General features: G+C 48.6%; 1 protein-coding gene across 2 annotated transcripts; it reads right to left on the reverse strand.

The window, feature by feature from the left end:
* Positions 1-356: 356 nt before the first annotated feature.
* Positions 357-19,181, reverse strand: atosa (atos homolog A). 2 transcript variants are annotated; one of them, XM_084682669.1, is made up of 12 exons: positions 18,097-19,181; positions 7,118-7,302; positions 6,756-6,952; positions 6,240-6,365; positions 4,367-6,125; positions 3,992-4,117; positions 3,359-3,447; positions 2,705-2,801; positions 2,457-2,615; positions 2,244-2,312; positions 1,523-1,725; positions 357-1,361 (listed from the first exon to the last, which is right to left on the reverse strand). In XM_084682669.1, exons 1-12 carry the CDS (start codon positions 18,125-18,127, stop codon positions 1,208-1,210), a joined length of 3,195 nt encoding a protein of 1,064 aa, XP_084538795.1. In that variant the 5' UTR covers positions 18,128-19,181; the 3' UTR covers positions 357-1,207. The 2 variants fall into 2 exon arrangements, with proteins under 2 accessions (XP_084538795.1, XP_084538794.1); XM_084682668.1 differs by lacking the exon at positions 18,097-19,181 and adding an exon at positions 16,516-16,834.
* Between the last annotated feature and the right edge of the window lie 4,687 nt (positions 19,182-23,868).

Raw genomic sequence — 23,868 nt, forward strand, 5'->3', positions numbered from 1 at the left:
ATATCGTTTATTGCTACTCCTGTTATTTCGTTTCTTAATCTATTTGATCATGTGTGTTAAAGACATTCTTAAACTTAGAATGTTCAAGACGAGGCACCATTTTTGTTCAATTTTTGAACTCTAACGCTTTGGGTATGGCATGCTATATCAATAGTCGAATAATCACAAGGTTAACATAAATATTTAATGTCATAAATAGTTTTAGTTTTACTAATACATATATTTTTTGGGGGAGAGGGTTTTGTAGACATATCTACATGTATCAGAGCAGGTCTGTCACGTGCACAAGGACTTGTGTTTTGTGTCAATAGAGTACTATGGTGGGTCTGGCTTATAATAAAAACACAAAGACAACATAGATTTTAAGATTGCTTTATAAGATATATAGATATATTTATATTTCCAGATCTTATTATTAATGTCAAAAATACATACTATGATTTACAGAGTTTGCACTACATCATAATGCTTAGCATGACAAACGTCACATGAGCCAGAACTGAAATATTAATTTAAATATTAAATAACTGATGGTATGCTGAAAGTAAATAAACAGAAACACTAAGCTAAGGTTACTCTCTTTCTATTGCAACACTTCCGATAAAGTGGTTCTTTAACAGTACAAAAACAAAGTATTAGAATATTACTATTTTTTCAATTTCCAGTTATCGTGGAAATACACAGTGCGCTTCTGATGTCAACTTGGTATTTTCTCTGGCTTGATTGCTTGCTAGTCTACTTCAGTGGTCCAAGGTTGTTTGTATTTGGGGCTTGTTAAACAGCAGCACTTCTCTGGGACAGAGGTGCACCAAATCTCCCCCCCATTTCCTGTTGCATTCAGCCCCCCCCCCTGCTCTTATCGCAGCTGTCTGACTGGACAGGATAAGGGGGTCCCACCTCCAGAGACTTTCCCAGTCCTCTCCTGACAGACCCTGGGAAGAACAACTGTAACAAGTCATACAGCCACGTATCCCAGTATACCTATAGTAGAGCAAGTAAACTAATGATGGCTCTCAAAATGTCACCCTGTTCACCCCTCCAAACTGGGACCATGTGTGGGCTGGGGTTCACAACTTTGACCCACAGCGGCACACTAAAGAACAGGTTGTCATTTCAGTGGGTACCACCCCCCACTAGCTCCAGGGCCCTGTGGGTTGTTTGGGGTGTTAGGCCTCAGTAGTCCTGTGCTGGTAGGGGAGGAGCCGGCTCAGCAGCGCGGGGAGAAGGGCGGGTTGGCTGGGGACTCTGTGAAAGACTGGAGCTCGTAGGCAGCACCACTGTCCACCTCCATGGACTTCCTGGAAAACAGCAGACGGATGTCTCTGTGGAGGTAGATCTTCCCAGACTTTGAGCTCTGGAACCTGAGAGAGAGACAGAAAACAAGGAAGAAAGAGCGAGAGAGAGAGAGAGCGAGAGAGATTTTAAAGCTTGTTGAATTGTGACGACTCCCCAACTGCTCTGCAGGGTTTGGTCTCGACCGACAGCTGCCTTGTTTGGCTGACAGCTACGTGGAGCGTCTCACCTCAGGTGAACGAGGTAGCGCAGCGTGCGTCCCTGGCCCAGAGGGAGGGGCTTCCTGCTGGCGTGTGCGTGCGAGCCGTCACGGCGGACGGGAACGGAGAAGGTCCTCTGGCGTAGGAAGGTCTGGTGTCCAGCTGGCATGGCCCTCAAGTCATACACCACCACAAACATCTTCACCACGGTTTTGTTGGGGTTGAATAAGGTCTGAAGGGGGGCGAGGGGGGGGGGAGAAAGCAAAGATTATGGGGGGGGTCAGATGGCTGAGCGGGTAGGGAATCGGGCTATTAATCAGAAGGTTGCCAGTTCGATTCCCGGCCATGCAAATGACGTTGTGTCCTTGGGCAAGGCACTTCACCCTACTTTTCTTGAGGAGAATGTCCCTGTACTTATTGTAAGTCGCTCTGGATAAGAGGGTCTGCTAAATGACTAAATGTAAACGTAATGTTATCATGAACGTAAATAATCTTCACAAGGACACAAAACGGTTTCGTCGGGACTCCACATCACTCAATTCCTCGTCCCTCTGCATTTCTCCCTTCTCCCACTAGGTGTCTCCCTGCCCTGTGCTCGTCCCCAGACACGTCCCTTTGTTCTCCAACCTGCCGGTGACTCTGATGCACCGCATGACCCCACGGCCCGGCCGGCCCTTTGTTGTCTTCCTCAGAACATAAAAACATTCTGCACAAAAGCGTATACAGCAACAAAATAAGGTGTTCCCTCACCACTTGAATGGTTCCTGATGGAGGTACACGATAGCCCCTTTTTCCCAGGGACTCCAGGGTGATTTCGCCCTGGGAGACACACAAACAGCAAACAACGTCACACAAACAGGAAACGACGTCCAGTAGTCTGAGCGAGCAGAAGCGCGGTCGCCTTCACAAATGCACCCTCTCTGACCCAATCGAGGGAAAACCAAAAGGTTGACAAGGTCTCACCATGTACGGCGAGGGGGCGTTGTCTTCCGACACGCTGTAGAACGACACGTCCACAGGAAAGGTCATGTGACTGGGGCAGAAGGTCCCACTGGCGCCAACCTCCGCCGTGAAGCCCTCGATCATCCCCAGAGGCTCCAGGCGGTGGTTCAACACACACTCCTGGAGACGCACACACACACACACTTGATTGACTTGATTTCGCTCCACTATTGGAGGCATTAGAGATGTATGGCGTGCGCCCCATGTACCTCAAAGTTGCCCAGGAGGCTGAGGCTGGCAGGGGGAGCGCTGGCACTGAGGACCTGCTGATGCTCCTCTGAGTCCTCCTCCCTCTTCAGAGCCACCCTGAGGGGGCAACACAAGCCACCTTGTTACAGTGCATCTGGATCAGGGATAACATACAACCCCTACAAAAGGTCATCTTCATTCACCATACCTCATTTAACATAACTGCTTCTGTTTAATGCGCATACGTTATCGTTCAATTCATGTGTACACAATGAAAACTTGACCTTGTTGTGCCTTATAGAAGGGCTGGCCCTGATTCTTTACGATGCAGGTCCAGGCTGCCATTTTGAGCAGTGGGTCTTTGAGTGCAGTATAACCTTTAGCCCAGCAGATGGCAGTGTGAAAGGAACCCACTGCAGAGCACCACAGGACTGGCACATTTCTCTAGACTGCTATGAGAATTATATCTGACCTCTCATCCATGAGTAAACATAATTGTGATCTCTAACCTATTTGTGTTTACTGTTTTTAGGCTTAACATCTAATCCCATGACTAATCCAAAACGTTGTAGGGTACATGGAACGTTATTTGAATATATTTAATTAAGGGTGTTTCTATTGAGGCGGTGATGGGTCTAAGAGGAGGTCATGTTCCAATATGTTGACATGCGTACCTTTTTCCAGGTGTCCAGGGCAGGCCTTTACAGCCGATCACAGATGAATCCAGGTCAAAGAAGCCAGTCTGGGTTCTCCTTTGGGGAACCTGACGGAGACAAGCTCAACTTCATTACAAAACATGATGTCAGCCACACCACAACTGGGTGAACTCAGGGGAAACTGATTGCTTCATGCAAAGTCATATTTCTAAATCTCAATGAGCCTGGCGATGTTGCTGTATGACATATTATGGATAATGTCATATAGCATGTGTTTACATTCTGTGTGTGTGTGTGTGTGTGTGTGGAGGGGGAGGAGGGGGGGAAGCAGTGAACGGGCTTGGGAGCCAAGGGCTCTCTAACAGTGTCGCTTCATCAGGCAGGAAACAGGAAGTTAGTCAGAGATCTGTGGCTGTTGTGGTTCAGATGAGTCACATGGCTTTTAAGCCTGACTGTCTGAAGAGTGTGTGCGTGTGTGTGTGTGTGTGTAAATAGACACGAGTCATAAAGCCTGCTCGCACATACTGTATGGCACAGTAACATACTGTGAGTCATGGTTCTTAGTGGGGTGCTATAGGGGGATATTAAGATACAGTAGATAAAAAGAAAAAGGAGAAAGAAAGAGATTAGGTGTTTGTGTGTGTATCTTACTGGGCTGGAGAGGAGAGGTAGGCCAGTGCAAGGGTGGAAGGCCTTGGTTGCCGTGGCGTCTAGTGAGTGGCGGTTTTGCTTCCTCCAGCTGTTGCACGGTCGCAGAGGGGAGGGGCTGTGGGCCCGCTGACAAAGAGGAAGACAGATACAAAGATAAGAGTCAAGGAAAGATGAAGTTGAGACATGTGATACCCATTTGTTTTCAACAGATTATTGTTAGACCTAACCTCTCCTAGTCCACCCTTTGCTTTATGATAATGACTGATCTTTTGCGATGTGTGGGAAAAAAAAAAAAACCCAGTCTCTAGGATATTAGATTTCTTCACTGCCTGCATCGCTGGGTGCCACAGAGGGGCAATGTACCGTGTCACTCACCAGGACGGTGGGTGTGCCGGGGGCTTTGGTCGTGGGGGTGGTGGGGCCGGAGGCTCCAGAGCCTGGGGGGGCCTGGTTCTCATCCTGCAGGGTGGTGGACTGGCTCTGGGCCTGGAGCTTGACGGGGTTCAGGGTGTGGGCCGGGGAGGCGTCTGTGGAAGTCTGTCTGATCCTCGGGCCGTTCTCTCTGAGGGTGCGCGGGGCGTTGGAGGGGTCAAGGCCCTGGGCTCTGGGGACCTCCGGGGGAAAGGTCTGTAAACAGTGGGGCTGGGGTCTGATCGGAGGGTCTTCAAGTGTAACAGAGGTGCCGTTCTGAGATCGGACAGAGAGGTCTACCTCCGGGTTAGTTCTGGCTTTATCTGTGCAAACAGGTGCATGGGTCGGGGCGTCGGGGTCCCTGTGGCCGGGGGCGTGGCCGTTGGCGAAGCCATTGCTCGGACTACAGCTGACGTCTGGCGTCCTGTGAGTGGTGCGCGTGGTGTGTGTGTACGTGCGGACCGTGAGGGTCTGGGTGTGTGTGTGGCGCAGAGGGCTGCTGCTGCGCCCGTCGCTGTGTGTCGGGGACAGAGAGGGGACGCCCAGCCTGTCCTGGATGAGCCTGGCGATGTCGTGCACGGCCTGGGAGATGAGGGAGTTCTCTCTCTCCCTGTCTCTCTCGCGCTCTCTCTCCTTCTCCCCCTCCCCGGGCTCACTCAGCCTCAGTCTCCTGCAGGCCGCGGGCTTCGGGGACGACGTCTCTCGCTTCCCCGGAGGCGTGTCGTGAACGGGCGTGTCAAACGGGGAGGGGCGGGCGGGCTCAGGGGGCGGGGCCTCCGCCTCTTTGGTCTTTCGGAGGGTGGCGTCGTCATGGCTACTGCCCCAGAAGGCTTTGGGAGGGGTGTCCGGCGTAAAGAGGGCTGACGGTAGGGGCGGCGCAGTGGGGTCACAGAAGTTGAGGCGCTGCGCAATGCGGGCGATCACTTCCTGTCTCTCCTGCAGCAGAGAGCCAATCAGGGGGTTGGTCTCTGCGGTGATAGGCCTGGGGGAGGGGCAGCGTGGTGGGTCGGTCAAGGACAGGGTCTTGAAGGCCCTCAGCGGTTCCGAGCCCCCGCCCCGAGAGGTGTCCGCCCCGTTCGACAGACCATAGTCCTCGGTGTGGGGGGGGTCGGAGGGCCCATTGAGGGCAGAGTACAGCCACCTGACGGCCTTGCCCCCTGGGGGGAGGGGGGAGTGCGAGCGGGCGGGCCGGGAGAACAGGGGGGAGCCCTGACGATGCGGGGTGTTGACCTGGGGGAGCTCTCCATTCTGAAACATGTGACCATGGCTGTCTGAAGACTCCTGGCTCCTCTTGTTGTGGAGGGGGAGACCAGAAAGAGGGAGACCAGAGAGGGGGAGACCAGAGAGGGGGAGACCAGAGAGGGGGAGACCAGAGAGGGGGAGACTGGTGATGGGGAGCCCGGCGATGGGGAGACCTAGGGCGTTGGAGCTCTTGCTATAAAGGGGGAAATGAGCATTGTGAAGCAGACTCTCTTTCGAGTCCTGGCCCCTCCTGAAGTGTGAGGGGAGGCCCTGGCTGGGGTGGAGGGTGGGGGTCTTGCTGTAAAGGGGGGGCAGGGCAGTGTGGATGCTGCAGGCCAGGGTGGGGTAGATGGCCTGGCGGGGGAGGGACTGGACGCGGACTCGCAGGGCGACGCTCTGGGAGACGTTAGGGACGGGGAAGAGATGCTCCGAGGGCGGCTGGGAGAACTTCCAGACCAGCTCCTCGTCCGCTGCGCTGACCCTGCAGACGACACAGGGACAAGGGACGGGTCAGGGGGGAACCCCAGCTACTGACGGACATGACGGGTGGAGGGGGTGACAGTGAAGAGTGAAGTGTGGAGAGCGTGTGTTTTACCTGTAGAGGATGTTCCTGGGGACGACACCGTGGGAGGCGCTGAGCCAGGCGCTGAGCTGGGAGAAGAACACGTAGGAGCGCACGGCCAGCAGCAACGTCTTCTCCTCGATGAAACGTTCACCACTCCTACAGAGATAGAGAGACACAGAGAGAGAGAGAGAGACAGAGAGAGATTAAGGACAGAAAGACAGAGAGATTTGTCAGAGAGAAAACAAGAGAAAGAAGAGGCGGCGACATGAGTGATCCTGGCTCAAATCTTTGAGCTTTTCTGGCTATAAAAAAAGACTAATAAGAAAAGCGTTTCAGAGACAGACGAAAGAGAGACAGAGACAGAGAGAGGGACAGAGAGAGGGACAGAATGAGAGACAGAATGAGAGACACAAAGAGAGACAGAGAGAGAGACAGAGAGAGACATAGAGAGACAGAGAGAGGGACAGAGAGAGAGACAGAGAGAGACAGAATGAGAGAGACACAAAGAGAGAGACAGAGAGAGAGACAGAGAGAGAGGGCACGTACTGTCGGGGTACTGGCTGCAGGGTCCATCTCTCGAGCAGCAGAGCGTCCTGTTTGATGGCCGGGTCACTGATGGGGTCGCTGGGGGGGCACTCGTCTCCATAGCAGCAGTCTGGCAGTAGCATGACCTCAATCATGATGGGAATACTGTTCCTCCACAGCAACATCACCTCTGAGCGGGTCCGCCTGGCCTGTCGACACTGGGCAAAGCAAACACACACACACACGGACGATTAATGTGTGCCTGTCTGTGTGTGTGTCTGTATGTGTGTGTGTGTATTTATGTAAGCCTGGAAACCACTTGGTGCTGGTTTGCATGGAGGCCGTGTGTAAATGAGATGGGTGTGTGTGCGCGTGTGTGTTACCTGGGGCAGTTTGTCGCTGCACTCATGCTTGTGGAGGGGGGGCAGGGTGGACTGGGCGGGGGGGCAGTGGAGGCCCTCAGTCCTACCCTTCACGGAACATTCTGGAGTCCGCCCTTCTGTGATGAGCAGAGTCAGGAACACGAGGAACTCCTCGGCGTCATACTCGAAGAACTCTTCGGCCGCGTCTGCATGAAGGAGAACCCACAAGAACCGCTTAGAACCACAGGGGAACCTTTCAGACCGGAGCCAGCAGAGAAGACCGAAGACCTGGACACTTGGGGCCCCACATGTTTACAGTGGAGAAGCTGCAGGGGACACAAATAAGTTACCCATCTGGCAAAGCTCAGACTTCCAGCATCTCTGCTATGGTCTGACGAAACACAACCATCTCCTGGACGTAGGGTTTCAGGCCTGCGTGCGTGTGCGCGCGTGCATTTGGTTTTTAAACTGGGCCTGTGTTTGTGGGTGAGGAGAAATGAGACAACTTTTCCAGTTGTACTCGTTGGGAGATAAATTTAGCGCTGATACGTCAGCTGTGCTCAGGCGTGGTGTAACACACTGCAAGACTAACTTCTCTCTTTCTCACTCACACACAGTCCCCCCCCTCCTCCTCCCCAGTTTAGGACAGAAATAACCCTGCTCTGGTTCTTCACCATCCGGTCAGCTGAGGCAGGGTTTGCCTTAGGGGTTAGGGTGGGGCAAACCTGGCAACCCAGCACCAGCAAGAGAGAATAGAGCCTTATTCTCCTCTACATGCCGAGCTATCCTCCCAGGAATACCTCAGACTGGATCAGAGGGAGGAGTAATTAGCTTGCCGCACGGAATCTATCAGTCTGTTTGCACAATGCAGGAGAGACAGGGTGACCCAGTCACTGCAAACATGGATGCCTAAGTGTTCGTGATAACCTTAAGTGCCAAAAATAGCACAACATATGTTTTATAAACGTCATTCTGTGCCAATTAGGTTGATTTCCTTGAGTGGTATTCATGTCTTGCCTATGGTATGGAGTGTGCTGTATAAGCAGGACCCAATGTGTCGGGGCTAAAAAGCCTGGCTGCACTACAGCTCCTCCTTAAGACACAGCTTTAGAATACCCTGAGGAGGTCAGCTGATGCACGACGACTCCCAGTCCCCCCAGCTGCCTGCTCACACACACACACACACACACACACACACACACACACACACACACACACACACACACACACACACACACACACACACACAATAGAAACAGTCTTGTTACAGTTAGCCCAGACCGAACAGAGCCTTTCTCAGCTGGCTCTCTGGGTGTGAGTACACTGTGAGTGCTTTGTGTCAGTTTCAGGCGGTGTGTGTGTGTGACTGTGTGTGTGTGTGTGTCTGAGGCAGTCACGCACACATTCTTCCAGGGAACTCCTCCCACATGCTTTGAGCTGTGCGCTGCACGTGGAAAGAGAACAGCACAACATAGAGCTGGGAGAGAGAGGGGAGGGTGGGGGGGATCTGCCAGCTGTAGCTAAGGGAGAGGGGGAGGGAGGGGGGGGGGAAGTGCAAACCCTGCCTGTTCTGACTGGCTAGCTCACTGGCCTAGCACAGCCCCTGCTAGGATTAGGGTTTACTGTTAGTTGGTTGTGGACTACCGGCTCCCAGGGATGTGGGCTAAAGGTAACACTCTGGATGGACGGAAGGATGGGCGAGGAAGGGCAGCCCGAGGGAGGGAACAGATTCCGGAGGAGGAGGAAGGGAGGGAGACAAAGAGAGACAGAGACAGAGACAGAGACAGAGACAGAGACAGAGAGAGAGAGAGAGAGAGAGAGAGAGAGAGAGAGAGAGAGAGAGAGGGGAAACAGGGAGACTGAGCGGATGGAGGGAGGGTATGAGCTGGAGGAAGACACACAAAGGAGGCCCGCTTGAAGATGACGGAGGGAGCTAAGAGGAAGAAAGGAATTTCTTAGAAAGAGGGTACAGCAGCCATACGTTTCAGGGGGTCGGATTGCCCCGTTTTCCATAAGGGAAAGTGACACACGTGCATGCGGGAGGAACAAAAGAGCCAGTCAGGGTCCCTGTCTGGGATTGGCTGAGAGGCCCCGTGTTTACGTTGATGGTATCTGCTGTTCTCTAGGGCGGTGGGTCTCAACGGAACATTCCTTCACGTGAAGCCTCGGTCTCCGAGCACCGTGTTTAATGTGACGACTCCCTTCCCCTCTGACCTCGCTATCCTCCGATCATTTGAAAAGACGGCAGTAACCTTTGGGGTGACGCAGACATTGGGACCTAACTTGACGTGCCTCGAGTCCTCCCAGACAGAGTCTTCACCTTCTCCCTCTTCTGACCCCCCCCCCCCCCGTTTCATGTTACTGTCCGTGTTCTGCTATCCCTCTTGCCAAGCACTCTGCCCAGCGTTTGCGTGTTATTATGTAACAGGTCAGATTTAGAGTAGAGATGTGCAAGCACTTGTTCAGTATTAATAGTGCTGCAGCAGTTGAGTAGCGCTGGCGATGAGCCCACACATCAGCTGGTGTTCTCAAACACAAACACACACTTCTCTCATCAGCTGTCTCCTCCTTGTAACCTCAAGGTTTTGCATGTCAACCGGGTGTCGTGTCACGTGCATGAGAGAGAGACGAGACAGACAGACAGAGAGACAGACAGAGAGAGAGAGAGCAGAGAAAAGTGTTTCATCACAAAGACCAGCGTAAACACCCTGCCTCTCTACCAGACCTGTGGTAGAACCAGATCCACTGCAGCTCAAACCAAAGGTCTTTCCCCCGGGGCCTCCTCCAGGCTGTGACATTCAATGAGGACAACTCGCTCAACATGTTTGAGAGCGTTGCATGTAAATCAGTGATAGACATTCTCATCAGATTTGCGACAGGAAACGCAGCCTGTTTCGCGTCCCACGGTGACAAGATAAGCTGGCACAGTAATCTGGCCTCTTTGGCCCCGCGATCGCACTCTGGAGTGTTTCTCCAACAGAGCCATGTTTCCACACAGAGTAGAGTCCACCGGGCAGCTTGGGCTGTTACAAAACACCACAGAGGTCACGGGGGAGACTTGTTTGTGCGACCTACACAAAAGCACTTAAGATGTACCCCTACTGACTACACCGTTCTTTCAGGTTGGTGACGACAGCGATGCGTGCGTTTTCCTACCCAGATACCAGAGAGACAGAGATAGGACTGGTCACGGGAGCCAAGCAGGTCCAACCTGCGCCTGTTTCAGCCAGGCCCACGACCCAACCTGGATCCAGTCTGACACGCTCAACCAGCTGACGGGTGCCCTCTCTCGTCTACAATACTATCTAAATATAACATTTCACTAATGCTTCCAAGGAACCCAAAACATTGAAATCCCACCCAGTCGTGCTGTGTTTAGAGGAAGAGTACATCTTGTTCAGTCTGCTCACTGAAAGGTTGAGCGCAGCACCATGCTGAGGACAGTGAAACAGAGTCACATAGAAATGTTTGTTTAGCACAATCATGAACACACAGTTGCAGAAAAGGAAGATTAAATAAGCAGCTCCTCTATGCGAAATCTCCTTACTACAGCCCCCAGCGAGATAAATATAGCCTAGCCACAGCATGGTAACTATGTCTGTCTGGCTCCTCCCTACTCCCCTCTTATACAAGGCCACGACAGACCATCACATAGACACAGAGGACCATGGCTGGTTAGGAGGCCCTTAGAACCTGTCTGTAAGGCCGTGGGATGCAGCCCGTAAGGCCGTGTGATGCAGTCTGTAAGGCCCATGGTGCAACCTGTAAGGCCGTGTGATGCAGCCTGTAAGGCCCATGGTGCAGCCTGTAAAGCCATGTGATGCAGCCTGTAAGGCCGTGTGATGCAGCCTGTAAGGCTGTGTGATGCAGCCTGTAAGGCCGTGTGATGCAGCCTGTAAGGCCCTGTGATGCAGCCTGTAAGACCGTGTGATGCAGCCTGTAAGGCCGTGTAATGCAGCCTGTAAGGCCGTGTGATGCAACCTGTAAGGCCGTGTGATGCAGCCTGTAAGGCCGTGTGATGCAGCCTGTAAGACCGTGTGATGCAGCCTGTAAGGCCGTGTGATGCAGCCTGTAAGGCCGTGTGATGCAGCCTGTAAGGCCATGTGATGCAGCCTGTAAGGCCGTGTGATGCAGCCTGTAAGGCCGTGTGATGCAGCCTGTAAGGCCATGTGATGCAGCCTGTAAGGCCGTGTGATGCAGCCTGTAAGGCCGTGTGATGTAGCCTGTAAGGCCCTGTGATGCAGCCTGTAAGGCCCTGAGATGCAGCCTGTAAGGCCCTGTGATGCAGCCTGTAAGGCCGTGTGATGCAGCCTGTAAGGCCCTGTGATGCAGCCTGTAAGACCGTGTAATGCAGCCTGTAAGGCCGTGTGATGCAACCTGTAAGGCCGTGTGATGCAGCCTGTAAGGCCATGTGATGCAGCCTGTAAGGCCGTGTGATGCAGCCTGTAAGGCCCTGTGATGTTTCCGAGTCTCACCCAGAGCAGAGCCCCTGGGAACACAGGAAGGAGGAACAACAATGGTAAGGGTATACTGTGCCTCTCTCCTCTGTCCATCTTCACAGGCTCCCTTTTTAATCCCCCCCTCTTTCTCTCTCTGAGTGAAAATCCTTTGTGAATAGAACTCACTGGTTGGAGCCATCACTCTGGCCCTGTGGTCATAGTCTTAGTACTTTTGTCACCTACAGAAAACCAAGTTGAGATGCAAAGACGACGACCCAGCTGCTGCAGAGAGGGGGGAGGGGAGAGAGAGAGATTGAGCACGAGAAAATAAGAGGCAGAAAGAGAGTGAGGGAGAGAAAACAGACAGAGAGTTTAAGGTGAGTTCTATGAAACAAATGTCCTCTATCGAATCAGCAAACCTTTCTCATGGGCTGCCTCCTGAGACTACCCTCTAACAGACAAGGACTCAATCAAAGACGTACAACACATCAGCGAAAACACTTCAGCTCTGAGAAGCAGACTTAAGTGTCTGGTCATAGGAGTACATTCATTTTGCATGGGGACAAAGGGTTGCCAAGGCAACACAGATATCACGTTAATGTCCCCGTCACGGACATTCAGTGTGTGTGTGTGTGTGTGTGTGTGTGTGTGTGTGTGTGAATAAGCTAGGGATGTGTGTGTGTGTGTATGTGTGTGGGAATGAGCTAGGGATGGGTGTGTGTGTGGAGTAAATTGAGGCTAATGTTTCTCAAAGAGGCTCTGATGGATTGCATGATCCACTGTATTAGTCAATGTCCTGTGACGTGTTTGTGTGTGTGCATCATGCAGAGGCTTTGTTGTCCACAACAGCAGTGCAACCCATTCAGTGTAATGATAGGATAGGATTGGTTTCCAGCATGTGAATCACTCCAGTGTTCATCTGCTCACCTGTCCTGTTCAGCCAGCATCTCAGTCAACACACAAGACACAATGGATGGACAGGCAAACAAACAAGCCATCCTTTAAGCTCGCAACAGAAAGTAAATCACCCTGCGTTTACGAGAAGAAAAAAAAGAACTTAAACAAAATGGCTTTTTTATAAAGTCCTCTCTTTAGAGAGAGTATATTGTTGACAGAAAAAGGGAGGAACAATTTCCGATGTTATGTTCGGCTGCCTGGAGCAAATGCCACTGAGGGAATATGAAGTCAGCCCATGTTCAAAGTTTCCCATTTCCTCTCAATCCCACTTGTTAGCATTTATCCAGACTCCACAGGCCTGTTTGAGTGAGCCTAACTTCCACACTGCACCGCCCCTCTCTCTCTCTCTCTTTCCCTCTCTGCTCTCTTCACACAAAGGGGCAGATTCACAGCACACATAGCAACAGGAACTGGGTGCTGATTGGCTGAGAGGATGGGTACTGTTCCAGCAGAAAATAACTCTCCTTCTGCTCCTGTGAACTTTCTATTGTCTTAATCAGACACAAACTCGGACACAACCGACCAACGGACGCAAAAACCTGGCATCGTAAACTCATTAGCAACTGAACCTTTACAGCCTGTAGCCTAGCCTGTACAGTAGTCATCATCACACACACACACACACACACACACAAACTGCTGACAAAAAGTACAGCCGTCTCAGAGGGTGCAAAAGCTTATCTTTAATACCCTTTTGTATACCAATAATAATAATAATAATACACACAGCTGCTGGGCTCCCAACGCTCACGCTGTTCCTCTGGGAAGCACCGCTTCATCGTTCTTACGTTACAGGTTCTCATCGCTGGGGCCAGAAGTTTGGGCTTAGTCAGTCGTGGTGCTCAAGGTCAAGTTCTCAACTAAGCTCTGATGCATTCTGTTGGATGTTTAGGAACAGCATGTTTTGTTGCGAGTCTGAGAGAGACGCCATAATATTTACTATAGCTGTATGACAGTTCTATAAATAAGGCAACAATTTACCCGTCTCTTAGCACAGGGCCAGATACATATTGGATAAACACTGCATAAATGCATACCTCAGCCACAACTGAAGTGTAGCACCCATGGTTGGCTGCCATTGGGTGCTAATGCAGTCAGTCCACATCAGCTGCAATGAGCCGATTGAAGGGAAAGGGAATGGTCAGCCTTGCCGTCTCCCCCAGTCCCCCACCTCTTCCTGGGTTGGCGTGACCAGGCCTCTTGGGCCTGACCAGGTCCTGTCAGCTCTGAGCCCCAGTGCGTTTCATTGGTCCTGGTTGTGCCCGAGGCATGGGGATGCCGTCAGAGCTGAAGTACACTCATTGTCCCACTAATGCTCATTGCATAACCGGGTGCTTGGGAGAACAGCACAGGCTAGTAATCCTTAGTGCATGCATAACCACTCCGCTGAGTACATACACACACACACACACACGCACACACGAACACACGCACACACACACACACACGGAGAAGGACAAGGGGTGAGTTGTACAATGGAGTCAAACAAAGCTTTTCCCCCTGAAAATCTGCGCGCACACACACACACACACACACACAAACACACACAGCAGGTTGAGCAATCTCAACATGGCTCAAAAGGGCACTGACAAGTGTGTCAGTCGTCCTGCTGTGGTTGGTTACTGGAGTATGTCTTCCACAGACGAGTTTGGCTCTTGGCTAATAAAAGACAGACACAAACGGCCCAGGGCCCATCATGTCTGGTGGCCGTTCTCCCAGCCACGCTGAGCGGCTTCATCTGCAAAAGGAGAACACAGCTGGTCACCAGCCTTTGGCTGCACCGGGACAGCGTGTTCAAAAGTGATGATGGAAACATGAAAACAACCGTGACATACACGTACAGTGAAAAACACATCTTCTAATGAGTTGCTACTCAGATGGTATTAGTTGACAGAGCAGTAGTGACTAGAGGTACAAATCAAACTAAGGTGTGTGTGTTTGTAAACCAGATCCCAGTCCTCAGCTTATATAACTAAGCAGACAGAGATACATGGTGTCTGGTGACAACAACCTCAAGCCATTCCTGACTGGCGGCCGCACACTGCTACTGGTTGCGTAGATCCCTTTGTTTGAAAAGAAATCTGTTGCTCACTGTCTCTCCATCCATCTATGTGGCGTGGTGAGGCTATTACATGTGATGCGTTTCCTCCCTTTATCCCTGATAGCATCAGCGGATAGGGGTAGCTATGGCGTTACTGCTGAGGTAGTACAGTAACGCGAGGCAAATGAGATGTGACTCTGAGGAGCGCTGAACTTCGTGACCGCAGTCCCGAGGACAGATTGAGCGGTCCCCGTGCCGACGGAGCACTACGACTGCCTAGCTGACACAAAGAGAAGGAAGCAGGAGAGGAGGAAAAGAAGGTAGGAGAAGGGAGGGAGAGGAGAAGGGAGGGAGACAAAGCTAGGAGACCAACGTGACGGCTTTGGAATTGTTTAGCGGACGTTCTCGTCTCCTACTCCATTACGGCTCACACAAATCTAGCCTGTCAATTTCAGGGCCCATTCATTCAAGGTTCGCAGGGAACTTTTCTAGTTCAAGCCAGTTCTCTAGCTGCATGTAGGGCAGAATTAGAGCAGAACTCCCGGAGAATTCTACCTCCTAGCAGCAAAAACCCAACAGGTCCAGATGGTTCACCCTGCTCCTGTGGGGCTGGATGCTGGTTGGCTGTGATGAACCACGGGGGTCAAGGAGATGACGACAAACAGGGGCAGGTTGATGTCCCTCCATAGCCAGAACAAGTATCAGACAGCCCTCCTCTGTGCATGTGTGTGTGCGTGTTTCCCCAAGACCCCAATGTTAGGTAAGAGCATTACTGGGAGAAATGGAGAGGAATCACGTGCAGCCACTAGGTTTACTTACAGTGAAAGCTTTTACCACAGCATTTGATGAGGGTCGATTGACCTCCCAAGGCCCAGTGTAGACTGTACTGAGTTCCCATGATGGATTTCACCAACGTGTTAAATATTTCAGGGAATACCGCCTTTGGAATAGCTCTCTGAAGTCTCACTAAAACAACCATACAACAGAGAGTGGGATGTGTTTGCCATCTTTGCTACGTGAAGGCAAAGTTCAAACTACAGCAGAATGTGATTTAATTGAAATAATTTCACTGTCTGTTACAGCTTAAAAAGAACAAAAGACAAGCCCATGAATAATCATGCCGATACTAAATATCCTTACATGACCGTAGCTGACGATGACACATGGTTGTCGTAGCTACAACAAACAGGGTGTGACAGAGAACACCTGTTGTGCCTCTTAGTATGATTCACTTCCTCAGACAGTGGGGACAGGTGCCATATGGGGCCAGGGCAAGAATCTGTTTTCATTCAATCTGGCCTGTTGGATCAGTCAGAGTCCACTCTGTGATCTACTGCTCGCCCTGTTGGCTGAGCAGGCAGCTAAACAGTCTACTTTGGCCATGCGATGGGGGGTGGATCTCCCCTCATACTCCCACATAGGACTGCGGCAGGAAACCTCCAAACAAACAGAATAACAGCAGGCTGCGGAAGCCAAAGCACCAAGGCTGCTGTTGCAAACCAAGGCAGCCCTGCCTCCCCAACAGGCACTCCACTCCAGTACGACTGACTAACTCTGAGCTCATCTGTGAGGGTTTTGACTCTCCTTGGCTCTTGGCAGAAGCCCGTCTCCACACGGCCTCCTCTAGCTATACGTCACCCTTGTGAGTGTTCCATACCCTTTATGAGGACTGTGAAAGCTGTTGGTTAAGCTTTATGGTTAAAAGGAAAACAGTCCTAATCTAGATTGAGCATTCTGTTCCACTTGCACGAGACACTGATCACTTCAACCTACAGAAAAACAAACCGGTCAGACGACTTCAGTTAGTTCTGAGCAAAACAGTGTCCTGATCTTTCTTTCACAGAAAGACACATGTTTGCAATGATGGTTACAAAAGAGGCCTTGCATATACGAGTCCAACTTCAGCTGACCCCACTGTCTGTCCTCTGCTAAACTGTGGCAAGATGTCCAACTTTATTTCACATTACAGATAGGACACCTACCTGACCCAAATCTTCCCTCTGAAGTAAGCCACAGCAGCATCATAACAAAGCGCATGCCTGGGCTTGTCTGCACCACCACTTCCAAGTCTCCACTCCATTGTCCAGCATGTGGCCCTCAGACGACTGCTGCTCTGTGCACCAGGGCTGGCGTATCGACATAAACATGTCTCCTCAGCGCTGCACTTCCAGTAGAAGTCCCTCTTGAGTCCTGGGCAAGGAGCGAGTGTCCTGGACAGAGCAGTCTGCTATTTCCACTAGAGGAACAGTGTGTTCCAATTTTCAAATAACAATAGCACAGAGCACCAAGCTGTCATAATGGGATCTGCTCCAGAGCAGCCTCTACTGCGATGATCTTTTATTCGCAGGATCTTGTCAATGTGCCACGGTTGCAAGTGCTTCTATTGGTGGAAGGAAAGGCTAGGAAACGCCACTAGGTAACGACAATCTTATACCAAAACAAAAAGCAGTGTTGTTTACTACTGGCCCCAGAATGCTACCTAGCTTCAATTACTGTGTACAGTGTCAGTGTGCCCTTTAGCACAGCCAGCCACATAGCCCAGATGTCTGAGCATGGCTTTCCATATAAAGGCAGTGCGTGCAAACACAGGCAAGGCAGGGGTTAAATCTCAGCCTGTGTACATGTTTACTCTCAGTGCTAGGGAGTCGTGTTACCAGGATCACAGAGTCAGTGCAATTTGTACAGGACACACTTTGAGAACAAACTTGAAGAAATATTTTAACACAGCTATGACCTTAACCCACCCCCTCTAAGTGATTAAAATAATCTCATCACAAAAAAACCTAAGTATGATCGACAGGATAAAGGTCTACCATGCAGACTGGTGCCTATGGGTTATTGTTCAATCACTGACTGATAAACATGCGAAATCCATCTGTAAATGATTATGTCATTGCAGACGTCAATAAGGTACATGATAGTTAATCTAAGGTAGTGTCTACATAGTTTTGAAGCTTTTAATAATCAATAACAAACCAGTACATTGTGTACAATGGCTGACAATGGAAATAGTGTGTAGGAAATCCTTTATGCGAATTGTCCAGGCCTATATTTAGCCCAAACTGTTATTAGCATACGTACAATTTTAGCTTCACAGGTTTTGGTGACAGTTCCTGCCAGAGATGCACTGAACAACACTGAGCAGAATTGCACAATGGAACACTGTCTCATACCACAGCATGCAAGTCAGCTGTTCAGGTCTGTCGCTGCTGTTGTGCTTTCCTGGAGCTGAGGGATTCGTTTCAAATCATATTATGCCATAGACACATTGGAGCATGATATATAAAAGTGCTTGGAAAGATAATAAGGCTCTCATATGTTTGACGGTCAATTTGTACTCGCAGGGTTATAGGCTTTGTTATTAACAAAGCTGCAATGAAGTTAACCAGCTGTTACATCACTCCATTGCTGTCCCCGATTCTTCTCCCAGGAGATGATCAGATTCCAATGGTTGAACCAGTATGAGTCAAGGGTGATGGTGTCAAAAATGCAATTCCACGCAGAAATATTGAGACTGACCACAACATGGGATGTCGCAAGCTAATGTTGAATTAAACTTTTACCTCGTTCAGGTTTCATGTTTTCCAGTGTCATCGGGATGCCTTCCTCGTCTCTCGCAGGGTCTTCTGTCTTTCGTCTGTTATTCTTCTTGAAGGCTGACACACGACAAACACAACCTTGACAGCAATTCTGTATGGACCCCAAGCCTCGAAAATATTTCGCTGACTTAATATATTAAGCAACAATGCCAGCTGAAAAGCCGTTATGCTGCCAATTGCTCCCTATCCAACAAAGCATTGCTTTGTTTGCACGCCACTGTACACGTCCATCGGGATGTACTGTAAACTGGTGGACGAAGACTAGCTTGCAACGAACGGTTAACTATCGCAATTGGGTTGTTAATCAATACGCCAACACGAATTCAACTGACTTGCAAACTAGCTACCCTGACAATACACTTCAGAATCGAGCATTAGCACAAGAACCACAGCAGTCACCTCGCGAAGCATCCCTCTCTCAGTATTGTATTGCTCGCAATGTTAGCGACTGTAAACTACCTACTTCGTCCTGTGTGGCAAGCTTGCTCAACAATGATTAGCTAGCTAACATAACTACCTAGTTAGCTTGCTAGGCATCTGTTGACGACGACCTTGTGTCAAAACACCCCAACCCCCACGCAGGTACAGAATGTCCTACTCTCCGCTGCACGACGACGGACGAGTCTTGTTCAACGAATCATTCTGTTGGAATGACAATGTCAACGCATGACGTTGATGAAAAACATATCGTCCGGGTTTTCATTTAGCAATGACTGTAGGCGAGCTAGGTTGGGTTGCCACCTCTCCCCCACTTTTGGTCCGCTTCATACCATCACAACTTTTACAGAAACATGCTAGCTAACTAGTTAGCTGGCTATCTTCGAGACTTGGCCGCAGCAGCCTGCATAGCTAGTGCTCGCTAGCTTGCTAACAAATGTCTTGTTTACTCTACAAAGTCACTGTTAACTAGCTTGCCAACTCAATCCAATGTAAATTCGGTGATAAAGTAATGCGGAGTATTCTCGTCATCACTGCTCACAAAGCTTTTGCCACCAACTCTTACAGCCTACTCTCAAGCCTGTCCCCCTCTCACCTCCCCGCTGCTTGTCAAAACAGATCAGTGTGCAGCCTCCAAGTCACGTGTCCCAACAACAGCTCTTGGTCACTTCCTATCTCAACAACCCTCAAGTGAACCTGCTGCCATGACAACCATACATTATCAACATATCTAAACTTTTTGGCAACATGTTTGTCAATGATAAACCCTCAAAACATTACTGACACATCCCATTACTGACTTGACACATGCACCCACAGCAAGTTGGTGAGGATACAGTCGGACATCCGTAGGGAGAACGGCCTGAGCCAGGATTGGATGGTGGGGTTGACGGCGTTCTCTTGTGTGCACGTGGCACGTGAGCTTTATTTTACGTGAACATTTTGTTCTCGTCAGTGAGGCTATGCATGGCGTGGTGTTAAGGGCTGTGATACAGCTGCTACCTTTCGCTACTGACACGTACTTCGCAAATGCTATCGTCGATATGTTGTCTATTGTTTGTAGTTCTAAGCATTGGTTATTGGCGTATTACACATGTTGGCATTATTACATTTACATTGTAAACAGCAAGCCATTAAGTTTTTGTCTTTTTGTCATAAGACGTTATTTAGACATATAATTTATGTTCACGTTTACGAGATGGAAGATTAATTGATATTTTCTAGAACATACCTGTGTTTTCATCTAATCATATTGGAGATCAAATGGGAGAAAAGAGGGGCAGATGGTCGATGAAGCAAAAGCAACAGCACTTTCAGCACTTTTGTCTCTTCCAGCAAGTTTTAGAAAAGAAACACAGTGCCACCTTTTGGCGTAAAAGTCGAAATCCACATTGTTAGTGACACAATGTGCCATGACACAAGTTTATTTGTGCTTTTTTTTTGTTGCCAACATTTTATAAAAAATAATGAAATAAAACTAGGAAAAGATGTAAAGGAAAACAATATAATTGAATATGCCATTAGAGATATTTGTATTTATTCAACATAAGTGCTTTTTTCTTAATACCATATATACAGGTGTCTTTGTGATATTCTTTTATTGTGTTAGGTGACTTCTAAATATATATCTGATACAAAAAACAGCACCAAAAAACAAGAGACAAGATTCAGGTGATGGAAATACCAAGATTTTATTATCTACTTTTTTGAGTGACTACAGAAATGCTGAAATATTTGAACACTGAAAAAGCTGGATGATAACATCACTTGCTTCTCGTTTTTTCTTTCTTTCTTTTTTTTTTCTTTTTTTGCTTAGCAAACACAACAGATGATATTGCACAGCACTGAGAGAGCGTTAGCAAAGCCGCAGAAACCGGGAAGAAATAAATCACCACAAATCAACCTTTGAGACATAGAATTACTGACCTGAGAGGAACACCTAATGCATCACCTCTCCAGCACCAAGACACACACACACACACACACAGGCACACACACACACACTCACACACACAACTGAAGAAGCCGTAAGAATGGTAGGACAGTGAAATAGAAAGAAAGAAGAAGAAAGAAACGAGAATAAATAGGATGAACTACAACCATGTGATCCTGTTACAAATGCACAATCAACTAGTGTACTCTGATTCTAAAATGTATTCAGTTTATCAAAACCCTCCAAACCTCTTTGTATGAATATCTCTGGAAGATCCCCCCCCCCTGGTTGAGAAACTAAGTGCCCCTTCATATTAGAGGTTGTGATGATTGTCTTTGGCGCCGCCATATTGTACTGAGACCTGTAGCCAAGCTACCAATCATATGGGAACTCCTTCTATACAATAAACAACCAGTCACATAATAGGAAAAACGATAAGACAGCAATCATTCACTGATCACATTCGCTCATCACATATACACAAGAAGATACACGAACGAAACCATCTCAAACCAGAAGGGAGGCATATGACTGAGTCTTGGTGTTTTCTGCTTACACTTCTTCAATCCTCTGTTCCACTGAGAATCAGAACTACTTTTCTTAACCTCATGCCTGTGACAACCCTGCATTAATTAGATATTTAAAAATTCAAAGAAACCTCGACACACGCACTCACACACACACACACACACACTCACACACACAGAAACCATAACAGAGAAGAGCTGTCCAGGTGATGAGACTTTGCACACACTCGAACGCTGATTCCTTAGTAAGGTTCTTTGCAGATTTATTAGACTTTGCTCATTGTCATTACACGAGTACGTACCAAAAGAACAGATACTTGATGGAGCTAGGCTGCGATGCCACGGGAATAAAAACAGACCCAGCTCCGTGGCACCGCCCCTGGCAGACCGGCTGCCCTGCCTTCACTCCACCCCACTCTGTGCACGAGACGGCAAAGTGAGCGGGACTTGCAGCCCTCGTTTCAAATGCTTCAGATTGTACATTAAAACAGGAGATTCCCCACATGGTAGAGTAAGTTCGTCTACAGAATCCTACGCCTTCTACATTCTATACCCGTGCGAATGGCAAATCAAAACTCAACAGGTCTATCTCACGAATGCCAGTGCTTTTTTAACATTATACGTATTTTCTCATTTTTTTCTCTTTTTGGTTTGTTTTAAAAATCTTTGGATGTGCAGTGATACCCATAAAATAATTTGTTTTAAAGAATAGAAAACACGCACACTGCTTTTTGCCAACTAATAAACAATGTAACTCCTGTATAACTTTGTCTTTGTTGGCAAATCAACTGTCTTCGTAGACAACCAAAAGTCTTGGTTTCTGGCAGTGTTCAGAACACATATTGAAGTGCCGGCTAAGATTTACGTGAAGAAGAATAAAAACTGCTCCTTCATTATCTAAGCATGGGAAATAAGGCTATAACATAAAACTGACTGACTGTCTTTTTGTTTTTTCAAAAACCTACTATATACAAATCTAGATTTACTACAAATGCATAAATTAAAGCAGTGGTTAAACAATACAAAATGCAATTAAATTAAAACAAATCACAACACAGAAGTAGATAAAAGAGAAAATATAAACACATTATCACAGCAATTGGTTTTACCCTGTAAAAACAATAGTCTACCTTCATTATAATATTGGCATAAGTCAATGTCTGATAAAAAAAAGTTTATCTGTTCCCTCTGCAAGTTTCATACTACAACCCTGAAACTTCCATGACTGAAACAGAACACTTCCACAAAACAAACAAACTTCTAAATAAATAATCATTCAGCAGTGTGAAGTAACAATAACGATTAGCAAACTAGTTCAGTTCTGCCTTACTCGCATACAGTAGACTCTTAAAAGCAGAACCCAAAGGAATTATTACTATGAGGTATTCAGAGACACTGGTAAAGACATGCACGGCCAGAGTGCTGGGCCTCCCTACACGATACAGAGAGAGAGGGGAAGGGAGAGGAAGGGAAGGTGTGGGCGAGTGAAGGTGGGGGCAGGCAAGAGAGGAGAGAAAAGAGCTTTGGTTTATCAGCAGAAGTGGACAACAGAAATTCCTTTGGTATGTTTTCATTGCATGGTTGCACTGGCAAAAGCACCACGGTGAGAAGGAGAGAGAGAATTCATCATTGTTTCTTCAGTAGTGGCACTTCTACAGGCTGAGGTATTCACAGAGTCAAAGGTGAGAGGTCAACAGTGGTTTAACACTTTGGTTCAAGCAAGGCACTCGTCCTGGGAGTTTTAGAAAGATTGCAACATATCTACCTTTAGTTTTCAGGGTCATGTCTGCCTATAGATACATACAACTGGTCAAGGCCATGGCCATATCAGCATGTTTACCTACAGCTATGATGTCTGCCTATTCTCTAGTTACAACAGCATATCCACCTAGAATTGAGTCGGCATGTCTGCCAAACAGAGTTGTATCAGAGCACAGATGAAGTGAGAGCACACATAGCAGGAATGAAGAGTGGAGGTGGGGTCAGGAGAGGAGGGGGTGGGGGCGGGGAGGGAGGGGGGGGGGGTGTACATCATAAACAATCCGCATCACTCGTCGAGGCCGTGCATTAAGAAAATCTTTGGTTATCTTTGGTATCAACAAAGTGATAGAGATCACAAATGGAAATTGAGTGAGGTAGCATCTTTGGTTCACACTATAAAACATCAGTAGGTCTTAACACATATGATTTTTTCCTCCATTCTTTTTCTTTTGTTTCTTCTGTCTCAAACTACCTTCATTGTTGTCTCTGCTGTCCATGTATCAAGACGTTGACCCCGCCCAGAGGCGGATGGGGGTGGGAGGCCAGCTGATAGATTGAGTGCTCCTACGCCCTTGGCCAGCCCAGTGTAGTGCTTTCTCCCAAGTACTGAAATGCATTGAATTCACCCCTCTCTCTATACGTTTACAGGCTAGCGGAGGGCTAGAAACAGACCGGAGGGGAGATTTGTTTGAAGATGAATATCTGAGTCACTGTTTGAGCTATAAAGAACGGTTTTTAAGCGAAGCACTTGAAGATAAACACCTTGGCTGGTAAGTGAGACCATGACTGATTTAGGGCTTTTACAGAATGGAGCTGCACTTTGTCCTCTAAGAGATGGCTCAAGGTCGCAGTCCTTGTTCTTAACAGAGTGTCTGTAAGGGCTCCCAGAAAAGTAATGGCAATACGTTGACAAAACTGACATTGGAATGCTAAACGGGCATGGGTGGTAAAGAAAATGTTCACAGCTCGACTATAGAGCGCAGACACAGAGAAATGCTTCTACTGAAGGATTTATCTTTGGTTAGTAGCTGCTGGCATTTCAAAGTATTTGCTAGAACTATAGATCCATAAGCTATC

The sequence above is a fragment of the Hypomesus nipponensis genome, chromosome 19, assembly GCF_054491055.1.
Source record: "Hypomesus nipponensis isolate SF chromosome 19, ASM5449105v1, whole genome shotgun sequence".
Classification (NCBI taxonomy): Eukaryota; Metazoa; Chordata; class Actinopteri; order Osmeriformes; family Osmeridae; genus Hypomesus; species Hypomesus nipponensis.